At 42.2% G+C, this 13,287-nt stretch overlaps 1 protein-coding gene across 3 annotated transcripts in view; it reads left to right on the top strand.

Moving 5' to 3' along the window:
* The window catches only part of ABCC12 (ATP binding cassette subfamily C member 12), a 907,115-nt gene that overhangs the window by 423,447 nt on the left and 470,381 nt on the right, over positions 1 to 13,287 (top strand). For all 3 annotated transcript variants that reach the window (XM_085640128.1, XM_085640130.1, XM_085640129.1), the window contains 4 exons: positions 1,060 to 1,194; positions 3,354 to 3,453; positions 3,562 to 3,633; positions 9,105 to 9,194. In XM_085640128.1, the coding sequence (XP_085496254.1) occupies positions 1,060 to 1,194; positions 3,354 to 3,453; positions 3,562 to 3,633; positions 9,105 to 9,194 (397 nt within the window). The remainder of the gene's footprint in view (positions 1 to 1,059; positions 1,195 to 3,353; positions 3,454 to 3,561; positions 3,634 to 9,104; positions 9,195 to 13,287) is intronic.

Genomic DNA, 13,287 nt, shown 5'->3' with positions numbered 1-13,287 from the left:
TCCACGGAACTTTTCTTCCCCAGCACTCCACGTCGACGTGGGCGACGTCATAATGCATCGGCTCCGCTCGCGACTCCGTTCGACGTCACCGGAGCCACAAGAAGCCCACGTCGGCGTGATGACGTCAGTTCCACAGGCGCAGGGGATATTCACAAGGTGAGGAATCCACAGGCAGATACTGTATCCACCAGAAAAAGTGTTACCGAAGGTAAGTAACTTGTTCTTTACTCATCATTTACATATTGGATCCAACATAAAAATCATTATTTATCATTGTTATTTTTTCACGAAAATATAAACTCAGTAAAATGCTAGCACACTAAAACAATATAACTTTTACTGTTGGTTTAGCGCTTTTGTTTTGTGTCTTAGCCTGTCATACAGACACTTGCTATACCCCAATGACTCTCAGGAGCGGCCCTTGCAGGTGAGAGCGGTAGGGCGGTGTGGGGGGGCTCGACAGACGACGATGAGGGAAAATTAATTATTGATTTAATTTTCCCTCCTCATCGCCTATCGATTCCCCCTCTACACCGCCACGCCGCCCCACTGCCCCACCGCTCTTACCTGCACAGGCCGCCCCTAATCACTCTTGCATGTTCATTTGTTTAACTTTGGTTTCGTGATTACTTGTGGTTGGGTTTACAGCTGTTTTTGCTCACACAGTAAAGAAGTTCAAAGTCTTCTTAAAGATACCGCGAAAATGATGTTTCTTTGCAAAACGTATCTGCTATGTAATATGTTGCTGCATCTTGCTTTTCTGTTCACCATGTACAAAACAGGTGTCTTCTGACTTCTTAACACTCTTCCTAGAGAGAACAGACTAATTCTGCTAATAGTCTTTTTTGCAAATGGGTCACAGCTTCGGCTTGCATATTGTTGTAGGCCATCATTAGTTGTTCTTTTAAGGCCTGGTGGAGGAAGCACATTCAAAGTTAATCAGCTACTGCCAAACACCTACTCTGGCCAATAGTCAAACCTTCTGGCTTTGCCATTGCGTGTGATTCTTGTGCTGTATTTTTCTAAACATGTGTTGTATTGTTTGCTGTACCTTCACAGTATCTAGAGTTTTGTGATAAAGTCATTTTGCTGGAGGATGGCAGAATAAGTGAAAAGGGAACGCACAAGGAGTTAATGGATACAAATGGGCGCTACACTCACCTCATTCAGAATTTCAACATTTCTCAGTCTCAGGTGTGTGCATTTTTGCCTTTCTTTTAAACCCTTTCCATGCTTCTCTGAAGATAAATATTTAATGAATGAAAGATGTGGGGATATGTGTGCTTCAGCATGGGTCTTGAGTTTAAAAAAGCCCTACATGAAATGTCCCAAGGATCCCCTGTGCCTTTTAGGATATGCTAGGCTCATGGGAAACACTGGTATTAATTGTGGAATGACACAAATAAAAAATTGTGTTTATTTACCCTTTTTCAATGGAAGGACATAATATGGAAACGTACTGAAATCAGATTGTCTTTTCACAAAAAATCACCCTCTCAAATAGGCATTTATCTACCAACCTGTTAAAGCCACGCCCTGTGACCACTCCCACTCTCCTCCACCTCCAAGATGTAGGAGATGGAGCCCCACGACAGCCTTTCCAGTGTATGCCCCCAAAACTTAGATTCTTTGTGTAGTTCAAAATAATGCTTAGAAATTAAAAGTGGTCCTAGGAGTTCCTTTTCAGGCTGCACCTGATGTGTCAGTCGCAACGTCAGGGATCCTCAAGAAACAGGCATATTCCGCCTCAAGAATCTAAACGATTCATGAAATGTGGCGGGTACCCTGTACCAACACATAAGTGCCACATGCTGAGTTGTGGGTTCACTTTTTCCTCTTAATTTAAGTATCTTTTTTCTAAAGATTTACATTGCCATGATGCCTTGTTTAAACACACTGCAGATGTGTCTTTTTCATGCTAGAAGTGGATGATGGAGATCTTTAAACACAGGATGGAGGTGTCAGCTAGCGGCTAGAGCTGCTGACCTTGCAATGACCCTCCAGAGCCGCCCCCCCCCCCCCAGCGCCTTGAGACCCTCAGGGGTGAGTAGCGCGCTTATAAACCCCTGATTGGTTGATTGAATGGAGGGCCCAGGTTTGAATCCCGGCCTCGGCCTTTAACTCAAAGTCTTGTGATTCTGAAGTCACTACTAAATCACCTGGTGCCTAAAAAAATTGAAATGTATCCTGTGTAATATGTATTAGTGTAATCCCTACTTGAGGGAAATGTAGCCTGTATTTGTGTAATCCCCACTTGATGTACACAATCGTCTCCCAACCCTTATGGAAGGTTCACTGCTCCCGTTGCTTCTGAGCTAGGTTAGTGCCATGAAGAAAATACCAGTACATTCGTAGAGAAAGTGACTGGAAAAATATGCATAGTATTAGTTCCCGAGCATTTCATCTTAACCACTACTTCTTTCCTTAGCAGCATTGTACATAATTATAAAATACAATGAATTATGGAAAACAGTCTAGGCTCCCTACATAGCAGCACCAGAGCAAATGCCACATTAATTAGGTACCAAACACAACTAAAACCAGTGCCTCATATTAACAATGCCAAAAACAAACTAGCAAAGAAATGCTGCTGTAATAAAAGCAGTCCCTGACCATCATCTTTAGTCAACTCAGCAAAGGGACACACGATAGTTAGGCCCATCATTCAAAATGTTGTGCTTTTGTGACCTTGTTTGTAGCTTTCTACTGACAACACATATGTCTGGTATGCTTTGAGCTGCAATCCTGGAGAGTGTTTCAATACTACAATGTTGTCACAGTCAAACACGGAGGTTACAAGTACAGGGGCTTTTTGTCATACCTGATAAATAACGATACCACAGGGTACGTAATTTATCGGGTGCAATCAATTCATGGGGAATGACGTGCGGATTTTGGTGTTTAATGCACCAAAATCTGCATCACAATGTAAATTATTTAGGTTTCCCCTTGTTAAATTTCAGCCCCTGGAATTTAACCAAGGTTGAGTTCTTTAACGCATCCAATAATTATCGGACGGGTTCAGTACCTTCAAACTCGTAATTCTGACCCATGCATAAACAGGAGTTTATGCATTGGTAGGCATCCATGTGTCTGTCCACATATGTGTCTGTATGTGGACATTTTTAAACCTCTACATGGGAGTGTTTGTATGTTACTAAATGGATGTGAGGTTGTGTACATATGCTTGCATCTAGTGCATATGTATGGATGTGTGTGTTTTCTGTTAGAGCATAAAACACAACACTCACACAACATACCGTTTTACCAACAAACAACACATATACTTAAAACAAGATTGACATATTGGTTTAGCCGATGCTTGTTCTGACATGTAAGTGCATTTCTTACAGGAGGTGAAAGATCATTCCGTAAAACTTGACACGCCTTTGGAGGCCGTTAGAGATGAAGTCAATTCAGGAGCGCCCATTCAAAATGGAATTGTAAATCCGGGTAAAAAGTGATTTTTACAAACATTACAAATGTTTACTGCTGTTTCACAACTGCACCTTTGTAGTTTGCTTTTATTGACAAATGCCTTTTTTACCCTCTTTTGTACAGTGTTTGACACGTCGGATGAGTCAAATGAACAGAAAGTAGCTGGGATAGATGCTGACAAGGGAGACGAAAAAGGTATCATATTTATGGAGCGATCTGATCATGATAGCTCATGATGAAAAAAAATCATGGGTAACTTAAGAGCCACGTGTTCCAATCACACTAGTCAACTGAAGCTTCCTTCCTTCCAAAGGAAACACTTTCATTGGTGTGAAGGTTGATATATCCTTACACACATGTGTTATTGTTGCACCCACCAGGGCCGCCTTTCGCGCTGGGGGTGCCTGGTGCAGCAATCCTTTTTGGTGCTCCACCATTCCCCACAGTGTCCTTCACTACCACACTTTAACAGTGCCCCTCATCTCTCCATAGCCCCTCTCTCACATGCATTTCATTTTTTATTAGTGCTACTCATACAAATGTAGGGTGTCAGAGAACTTTACATCATTCACACATTATACAGACAGTGAATCATACATATGTAAATCAGTCTATAGGAAATATTACATTAGACAATGAGGATTACAAGGTGTAGGAGTCACATGTCACATGTACTAGTAGGGAGTATATTTGAGGGTTGTATGACATTACCATGCCTTCCTTCACCACCCATGTCTTTACATCACACATTTCACAACACATACCACTTCCACGCATTTACATTCATTCACATTACAAACGTCTTTACCACGCATTCTTCTACCACGCATACTTTTACCACGCTTACTTCCTCTGAAAAATTCTATCACAGTAACACTGCCACCCACTGTTGAAAAGGTATACATTAACTCCTAATACATTTTTTAAATCTCTTTGTCGTTTAAACATTTGTTAGTAATTGAACATGTTATATTTTTTGGGGGATACCGCCCAAACCCCCTTTTTTAATTATTCTCAAATGTGTGGTTATGTCTTGTGAAGTAAAGACTTACGCGCCAACAGTCTTTGCGATCTAAACAATGTGTGGAAAATGTACTAGAAGTAAAAACTTTGGAGTAAAGGCTGTTTGCCATATTTTAAGAGTGTTCAGTTTGGAGAAGCACACCCTGGATTCAAAGGGTACTACAGTGGCTGTTGTTGGCTTTACTAATAAGAACTTATTTTTGACCTACATTAACCTTTTTTTAGCAACATAAGGATAATAAATGACTGGGGAAAACCATAAGGTTCCAACCCTATACTTTCCAGTTTGCATGCAGCTCTTTGATGACAGTTCATAGGTCACTGTACTATATTAGGAGTGTAACTTGTGAACTGCAAGTAACAAAAGAATCTCGCTGACAAAGGCAGTAACCCACCGAGCTATCCACATAAAATACAGTTTTGTGATGTGCATTGTACACGTTCTTTGCAGAAGGCATATTAACCCTCTGCACTACTTTATTATGATTTAGAACTGCCACTAGACAAAACTCGATCTCTCTCCAGCAGGAACTTTAATCACCAGAGTGCTATTAAACTCATAAATTATTTCTAAACACGGTGCCCCCTGAGGTCAGTGGCAGGTGTGGCTGCACCGATCAAACCACCCTAGAGCTGGCCCTGGCAACAACTGTCTGTCACGTGTCTTTTTCCAGTCTTTACTTCCTAAACTGTTGATGGATTGTCACTTTTTGTCATGCTCCAAATGTTGAGGTGTATGAGATTGCAACTTTGACTCCACCCTGAGTAATTTCAGAGCCTCACTGAAGATGTGTGTTCCTATAGCACAAACCTAGCTGTAAGGCACTAGAACTATGCACAGGTTAGGGGAAAATCTACAAAGGAAATAAGTGAATGCAGATATCAATTGCAGAAGGGACATATCTCAATGTAATGTTTGAGGCCAGGGCATAATGGGTTATTGGCTTGAGATGAAGATGTGAGCAGATGGTGAACGCTCTGATATGCAGGAATTTGAATGCAGTGGGGGCATGGTTGATCCAGTGTAGAGTCAGCTTGCATGTGGGTGTTGATATGAATGAGCAAAGAAGGTCGAGGATTTTACATCTGGCTGGGACTGAGAACATAATGTGATGTCTGATGCTGGAAGTTACCAGTAGACTAAGAAATGTGTCCATTATGTACTTGGTGATAGTATCTCATGGGATGTTGAATTTGCCAAGCAATGTGTTGTGATAGCTGGCTGATGCTGAATTTATTAAGCTACTCTGCAGGGATAGATATGTCCTTTTGGACTCTTTTGTAGCCAAGAAAAATATTGAAAAGACCCAGCAGGTGTGGAAGTGAGGCAATTAAGAATTATTTCTTGCTAATGTGAAGAATCTTGGTGTAGTTTGATATTTATCTATCTATGGAGTGACATGCTAACCACCTAACTATCACCTGAGATTAAAACATCAACCTGCTATAAAACATTTACCTTTCTTGTTAGAAGGAAATTGACCCTCAATACCATTAGCAACTGTTTCTTCAGGCTCCTGTGCTGTTACACAATGTTTGTGGAAGCCCTCAAAAATCCAGGATTCAGATTACTTGGTGAGCAGACAATCTTCAGGAGCATGTTAGTCTGCCAACTCTTAGACTCTCCCTGCTTTCTAATTGCCAGTGCCAAAACTATATTTCAGGATGATCCGATTCACTTGAGAATCATCCTGTAGCTTTGGCTAAATGGAGCTCTTTGATATGGCAGGACAAGGGATGGTTGAAGATTACTACATTGAAAAGAAAACAGCAGTTGGATTTAAACAGTAAAACAACTGGGCCCAGATTTACTAAGGATTTTGTTGTCCTTGCGTCATGCAAGTTGGTGCCAGTCAATGCAAGTCCTAATCAAATATTTACTAAGACAAACAAGAGTCGCACTGTATCGCTTTGCATGAGTTTGTAAAGAAATGTAGAGCGACTTGCACTGCATCGCATTACATTTCATAGCTGTAGCTGGTCAGTGGGTGGAGCATGGGTTTCCCCTATATCCACCTAAGGAATTTGGCACAGTCCCAGATTTACTAAAATGAGTAACAATGGGATGGTGCTAAGAAATCTGTGCCCACCTGAGGCTGGCGTAATGAGGAGAAATATGTTTATTTCTCCTTGTTACATAGTGAATCACACGTAGAAACAGGAAATTGCCTCTTAGGGTATTAGTTGTGCTGGAAGGGATCTCTTCCTGCACAAAAACAATCTTGCCTCTTACAAATTCTGCCATGATGTCTATTTTGTATGTTTACTAAGGTTTACAATCCACTGCACCATCTAATTCCATTAGATGGAAGAGAAGGCACCCTTTGCAGTTGATCTTTGTAGAGTGGTAAGTGCAAGCAGCCGATGGTGTGTAGGTTGTTTTAGATAGGAGAAGACAATTGGTATATTTTTTTCTATTGCATTGGGATTATACAAGAGATTTGACTGTGGTCATCTGTCTTGTATTAATGATCATTTGTGTGTGAGGAGCTGGTACCATGGGTAGAAAGAATTATGACTTAATGTGAGCTGTATTCCTTTTGCCTCACCTCAGACAAAAAATAAAGAATTTCATGGCCAGAAGCATGTTTCACTAACATAAAGATATATGTTCAAAAGCAGAACCAACCAAAAACAGAAGAGGGACTCAATTGTTATTAATCATAAAAAATGCCTTCCTTCAGGAAAATAAAGAGCACAATTAGCCAAATGGTTTCTTAAAAGGCAAAAGAATAACTGGATAATTAAACAGTACTGGAAGCTGTTGAGCAGTGTGTAAACTTGTTTTGATGTTGTAGATAGGCCCAGGAGTTGATTTGATGTGTGCAGATGAACCAAGATATCCTGATTCACATGGGTAAATATACACATGCATATTATGTACATTACCTTTCGGGCTCAGAGTCTGTAAAATAGACTGAAGATGGTAGCTCACACTTAAAATGCTTGTTGAGACTTAGGGTCCAAGCAGTTCAAGCAGGAAACTTGTAGTGCCAAGGATGCATCAGGCTGGTATTGAAGAGTTGAAGCAGAGACTCAATCCTGTTACAGTCATCCCGCTAGGAGTTGTTGATTACCTGCTGAACGTGTGTTAGGAGTTTGAACTCTTTTCTAAGCTCTGGTAGGACTCAGTTTAACTCTCCTAAAGCTCTGACCACTTAGGTTGTGAGACTGCCCAACACTCACTGGACAACAGCAATGAAGTCCCATGAGATACGGAGGATTTCTCTAGTATGAGATCAGGTGACTCCAACAGTACAACAAGCTTCTTGCAAGCAATAGTCAGTCACCTCTTAGTAGATCACATCACTAGTAATCCGTTTTCCTTGGGAGTGAAAGGCAAGGGGTTGTAAAAACCTGCGACATGGTTCTGGTATATGGGTAGAGCGTCTTCCTTAACCTCAATGTCCAAAGGCGGCTCTGAGGAACAGCGTTCCTAACAAAGATCTGTGAAGGGTGCAAACCCATACCATACGTTTAATGCTACTATCAAATCACCCCAAAATAAATTCCCATCACAAACTCCACCTTTTTATATAACACAATGATATCTTTTCCACCATAATAAATTGTCCTCTAGATAGACAATTTATAAACGTCCTTTGCACAAAAACGCCCAACATGGCATGGAAGTGAACTCTTTCCAGGTTTCAAGCCTACACACGCCCTACAAGCAACTGCCAGATTCCATGGTGGACAAGTAGAGCTAGATGCAGCAAAACTGTCTTATACTTATGAACAATTCACTAATGGGTCTCACACCTTCAGCTCCAGTCCTGACAGACTATTGGCCCTCTTTTACTACCTCCTTGAGAGAAGCCTAACTCTCAGCGTGGACCACTTTTAATTACTTTTCCTCTTCAAGGCGCAAATATGAATTCATTTGATCCGTCTTCATATTGAAAATAAAATCATTTCGTTTTTTTCTCATGTCTCTTAAATGAATACAAATAGCAAACATGAGTTTCTTAACTCTAGTTCTATGTGCAGAACTACATGTATTTAAGTCTGCTGTTCCCACCACAATAGGAATAAGAGTAATCTAAAATAATCATATGTTGTATTTATAGCAGATATGACTCCAGATTGTTGTGCCAGCCTTCTCAACAACTTAACCTACTCAACCATGTCTTACCTCAAACGTTATTAACTTAACAATCTGTCCTTTTACTTTTAACTAACAACACATAAGAATATTGTGCAGCTTTCGGTATCAGCTGCCAGGTATGTCCAACACCGTGGGAGGCCAGCCCAGTGTTACAGATTATGCTCTTTGAAAATTGCTTGTATGTTTCTGATGCTTAGCTCAAGAGGGGCTCAGAGGATGCAGAGCGAAACACAAAAGGAAAGTCACAAGTCCTGATGTACAAGTACAGATTTATTGTGCTTTTATATTACCATGAACATTGTTTGTATCTCAGGGGCGAGACACATTTATGTTCTTTGTAAAATAAAGGAGTTTGCAGATTCAAATTGGTTTTCTAAGTTGTACTTAGAGAACATCCCTATATATGACAGGCAATTATTTTCATTTAGTTTATGTGCAATTTTTCTATGCATGTATGTATTTAGTTTATGAACAAAAATATTTAATGAAACAATACACCACATTAGAGTAATGAATAGTGTTATTTGTTCCGTAGCATTTGAAAACCAACTTGTTTTGAAAGAGGGAATGCAAGAAGGATCTGTTTCAGCGCAGACTTATCACCATTATATTAAAGCAGCAGGAGGTAAGTGATATGTGTTTCCTGGCATTTTAACTCAAGCTTTTTCACTGAGATATGACTGTAATGCAAGTCTTAGATTCAAAGGTGTGTTACAAACACTTTCCAATACAGTGTGTATCTCTGTTTTATATTGTGGTGGTCTGAATGATTCGTTTTTAAAGTGTACTGGGAGTACTCTTGGTTACCCGTTCAAAGTCTGCTGACCCTCAAATGTTTCAGGGTTACCCACCCCCAAAGATTCAGCAGGCCCCACAAATGCATGCTATTAGTGATTTTTGTATTCTTTATTCTTCCCCTTTTCATACTATAGTGTAGTCTCAATCACTGACTGTTAGACCTGTCAGCCTTAGTGTGGTCTTCACCAAAACATTTTGGCTTTGCCTCCCCTTTTTGCTGAAATTAGTTTTTATTGGCCTTAGGATTCTATGCACTTTACCACTGCTAACCAGTGCTAAAGTGCTTGTGCTTTCTCCCCTAAACTTGGTAAAATTAGCTTACACCCATTTGGCATATTTAATGTACTTATAAGTACCTATAAGTCCCTCGGAGAGTGGTATACCATATGCCTAGGGCCCGTAAATTAAATGCCACTAGTGTGCCTACACCACTCATTGTGCCTCCCACTGAAGTTTTCACTTAAAACATGTCCCAGGTCTGTCATTGTAGTCTGAATGTAGTTTTACACTGACAATTCAACTTGGCAATGTATCCTCCTTGCCAAGTCTTAAACTCCTCTTTTATAGCATATTTCACCCCTAAGGTAGGCCTTAGGTAGATCAAAGGGCAGCTTTTATTGTAATTAAAAGGTTGGACATTTCATTTTAAGTTTTACATGTCCTGGTAGTAAAAAACTCCTACATTTGTTTTTCACTACTGTGAGGCCTCCCTGTCCCATAGGATAACATTGGCTTTCCTTAAGTGCTAACTTTTGATTGGGATCAGGTAAACATTTCATATTTGGTGTGTGAGAAATTGTAATTGCTCATTCTTCTTGTGTTTCTATGTTGATCAATCAGCTAAAGAGACTGTTTGACACCCTGGCAGTTTATCTAGGGCAGAGATACTTCAACATACATTGAGGTCCTTATTACGAGTTTGGCAGTCCGTAAACCGCCGTACCAGCGGTGGCAGTCCAACCGCGATGAGCTCGGCAATCCGACTGCTGCATTACAAGTTACAAGGGCGAATTAGCTTTGCGAAGACTTCTGTCGAACAGATGACACTGTCAGCCAACACCGACCACAGCAGCCGTGGAGTGGGCCTATGAGGCTGTGGGAGACTCGGACCGCCAGTGAAAACCCCATCCAATTGAGAGACGCTTTACCGCCGGTGTGACCGTGGCAGTCCAACCACCACTTCTGAGACAGTAGAAAAGACGGGATATAAGGCCTCTACTCATCTTCTGCCATCATAGACCCCATCCAACATGTCCTGCCACTGCTCTACCTGCTAGACCACGTTTAAAACCCTGTCCATCAGGGATGAAATCAGCTGTAAGTCATACAACTACCTGTTGCCATAGACTCCTCTGTAAAAAGATGCTCAACATGGACCAGGCAAGGGAGTTGGGCTCTCTAAACAATTTGCACATATACAGGGAACCTGTGTGGAATTGTTTCATAACAATCATCAAAAATATATATGTAGAAAGCCCTACTAGGCCAAAACATTAGTGCTGATACAGGCTCACTGTACACAAATGGACTTGTTGGCAAGTTATGTACAGTGATAGTGATGTGTGCTTTATTTTGTGTTCCACAACAGCACCTCCTCAACAATACCACACTTATAAATATCTGTCACACATATTTTACCCTTTCACACTTGTCTCCCATGTTACTACTGATCTTCACTAGTCATGCAGCTTGCTAATTCTCAAGTGTTGGGAAAGTGAGATTGAAGTGACTACAACTACCATGAGGCCTTGTCACTCCAACTCTAACCAAGATGCTACACTCCTTTTGCCCTTCTCACTTGTCTGACATGTCACTACTGAAGTTCACAAGTCATACAGGTTACCATTACTCAAATGTTGCTAAAGTGAGATTGAAGTGACTGCAACTGCCAGGAGGCCTTGTCACTCCAACTCTAACCAAGATACCTCACTCTTTTACCCCCTTCTCACTTGTCTGCCATGTCACTCTTAATCTTCACTTGTCACTCAGGTTAGCATTGGTCAAGTGTTGCTAAAGTGAGAGATAGAGAACATTGTTAATGGTGGAAGTGAGGTATCTACAACCATGTTGTTTGAGTCAAGGTAAATGGGGCCCTAGAATGGAACAAAATAGATAGAGAGTAGTATTGTCATCTATTTGCGTGCAGTTGAAGTTGGTTACTAGACAGTTTTGTTGACATTCAATAGTTGTAGTAGATTGCATCAGCTCATTAGATGTGTGTCATTTTGGCTTTAGGGATGGATGTGACATCTCCAAAACTCTGCTATAAACACAGTGTAGTCATAACCAGTATTTGCCCATTCCAGGGCCTATTTGTATCCAATACAGGCAAACACCAGCATAGTTGTATATTTAGTATTGTTCATCATGTGAAAGTGCAGAGTCAAGGGGTCACCTGGCAATGCTAATCAGCTGAGTTTCCTTTGTGGCTGACATACTTCTGATGGATACTTCTGCCTGTGGATTCCTCACCTTTTAAATACCTCCTGCGCAAGCATTACGCGGGAAAATTCTTTCCTAGCTCTCCCATGTCGACGACGTCACAATGGACAGGCTCCGCTCGTGGCACCGTATGACGTCATCAGAGCCACAAAAGGACCTCATCGGCGTGCTGACTTTAGTTCCCTTTTTTCCACGCCGTCGAAACTTAACGGTTTTTCTAGGGCTCTCCATTTTCATCGTGGAAAACTTTGTATCTCTTAATTGTTTCAGAATGGCTACTTCCAGGAAGACAGGATTCAAACCCTGCAGAGAGTGTGGCGGGCATATGTCGATTACGGACCCGCATGATGACTGCCTTTGGTGCTTATCTTCGGACCACAATGTCGTGGAATGCAGAAGCTGCAGGAAAATGAATCCGAAGGCGATTAAAGAGTGGGAAGCCAAGTTGTTTATGGCCAAAGCTACGAAGGAGAAGAGAGGTAGGAAGAGGGCGAAGTCTTCGTCTTCTCACACTTCGAGGTCCAAGAAGCACAAGAAATCCAAGAGAAGACATACCTCTCATCATCGTTCTTCGAAGGCCAGGGTTTCGAGGTCGAGATCGAGGTCGCCTACTCTGGCTGAGCGACCTCGGAGGAAGGACTTTATCTCTCCAACTCCTTCTCCTCAGGCGACGCCAGTACCATCTGCGGTTGCGGCATTGCCGGCTTCAGATGCTTCTTCGCAACATGAAGGTTCACCGGCTCCAGCGATGTCACCGTCGCTGGGTGGGTCCTCTCCAGGCCGTGTGGCTTCACCTGTACGGGCGCCGTCCCCGGCTCCGCAGGTTCCATTGCGACCTCAGGTGACTCCCCTTCAGGAAGGTACGGATCCATATCCTCCTTTTCCTGCTCCTGGGGCTGACTCTTCGCATTTTCTCAATGCGATGTTTGGCTTGTTTACCAGAGCCTCGACTCCTTCCGGCGCGCCTTCAGGCCCCGTGGGTCCATTGGCTTTCAACCTGGGTGTTCCTCAGTTCTATCCCCAGTCTCCTTTCATGCCTTTTTTGCCGTCGACTCCAGCTTGGCATTTCCCGGTGCCGAGATCCTCCACTCTGGCTCCCCGAACTCCTTCAGCTGCTGAGTCGGCTCCACTTCGAGTTCGATCGACGTCAAGGTTCGAAGTCGAGGCTCCTCCATCGACGCCGTTGATGTCTTCTCCGACGCCGCGTGTGGCTCCACCGATGCCGTTGCCTAAGCAACACTCCAGGAGAGAGGCACAGAGATTGCTTGAGGAGGAGGAGTATTTACAAGATCAGAAGGAAGGAGAAATTGTGGACTCTTTGGATAAGTTTGAAGGTCTTCATGAAGCTAGTGGCCTAGATAATTCCCCTGAGTATAGCTTGCCATCTGCAAGTGGATGTGTTGGACAGGACGTTGCACCTTAACATGTGGTTATAAAGAAGGCGGCTGATTTATTGGACCTTAAACCTCCCTCTGCGG

Source organism: Triturus cristatus, chromosome 12 (genome assembly GCF_964204655.1).
Source record: "Triturus cristatus chromosome 12, aTriCri1.1, whole genome shotgun sequence".
In the NCBI taxonomy this organism is placed as follows: Eukaryota; Metazoa; Chordata; class Amphibia; order Caudata; family Salamandridae; genus Triturus; species Triturus cristatus.
The sequence above is the reverse complement of the archived record's forward strand: the minus strand, read 5'-3'. Positions and strand labels throughout refer to the sequence as shown.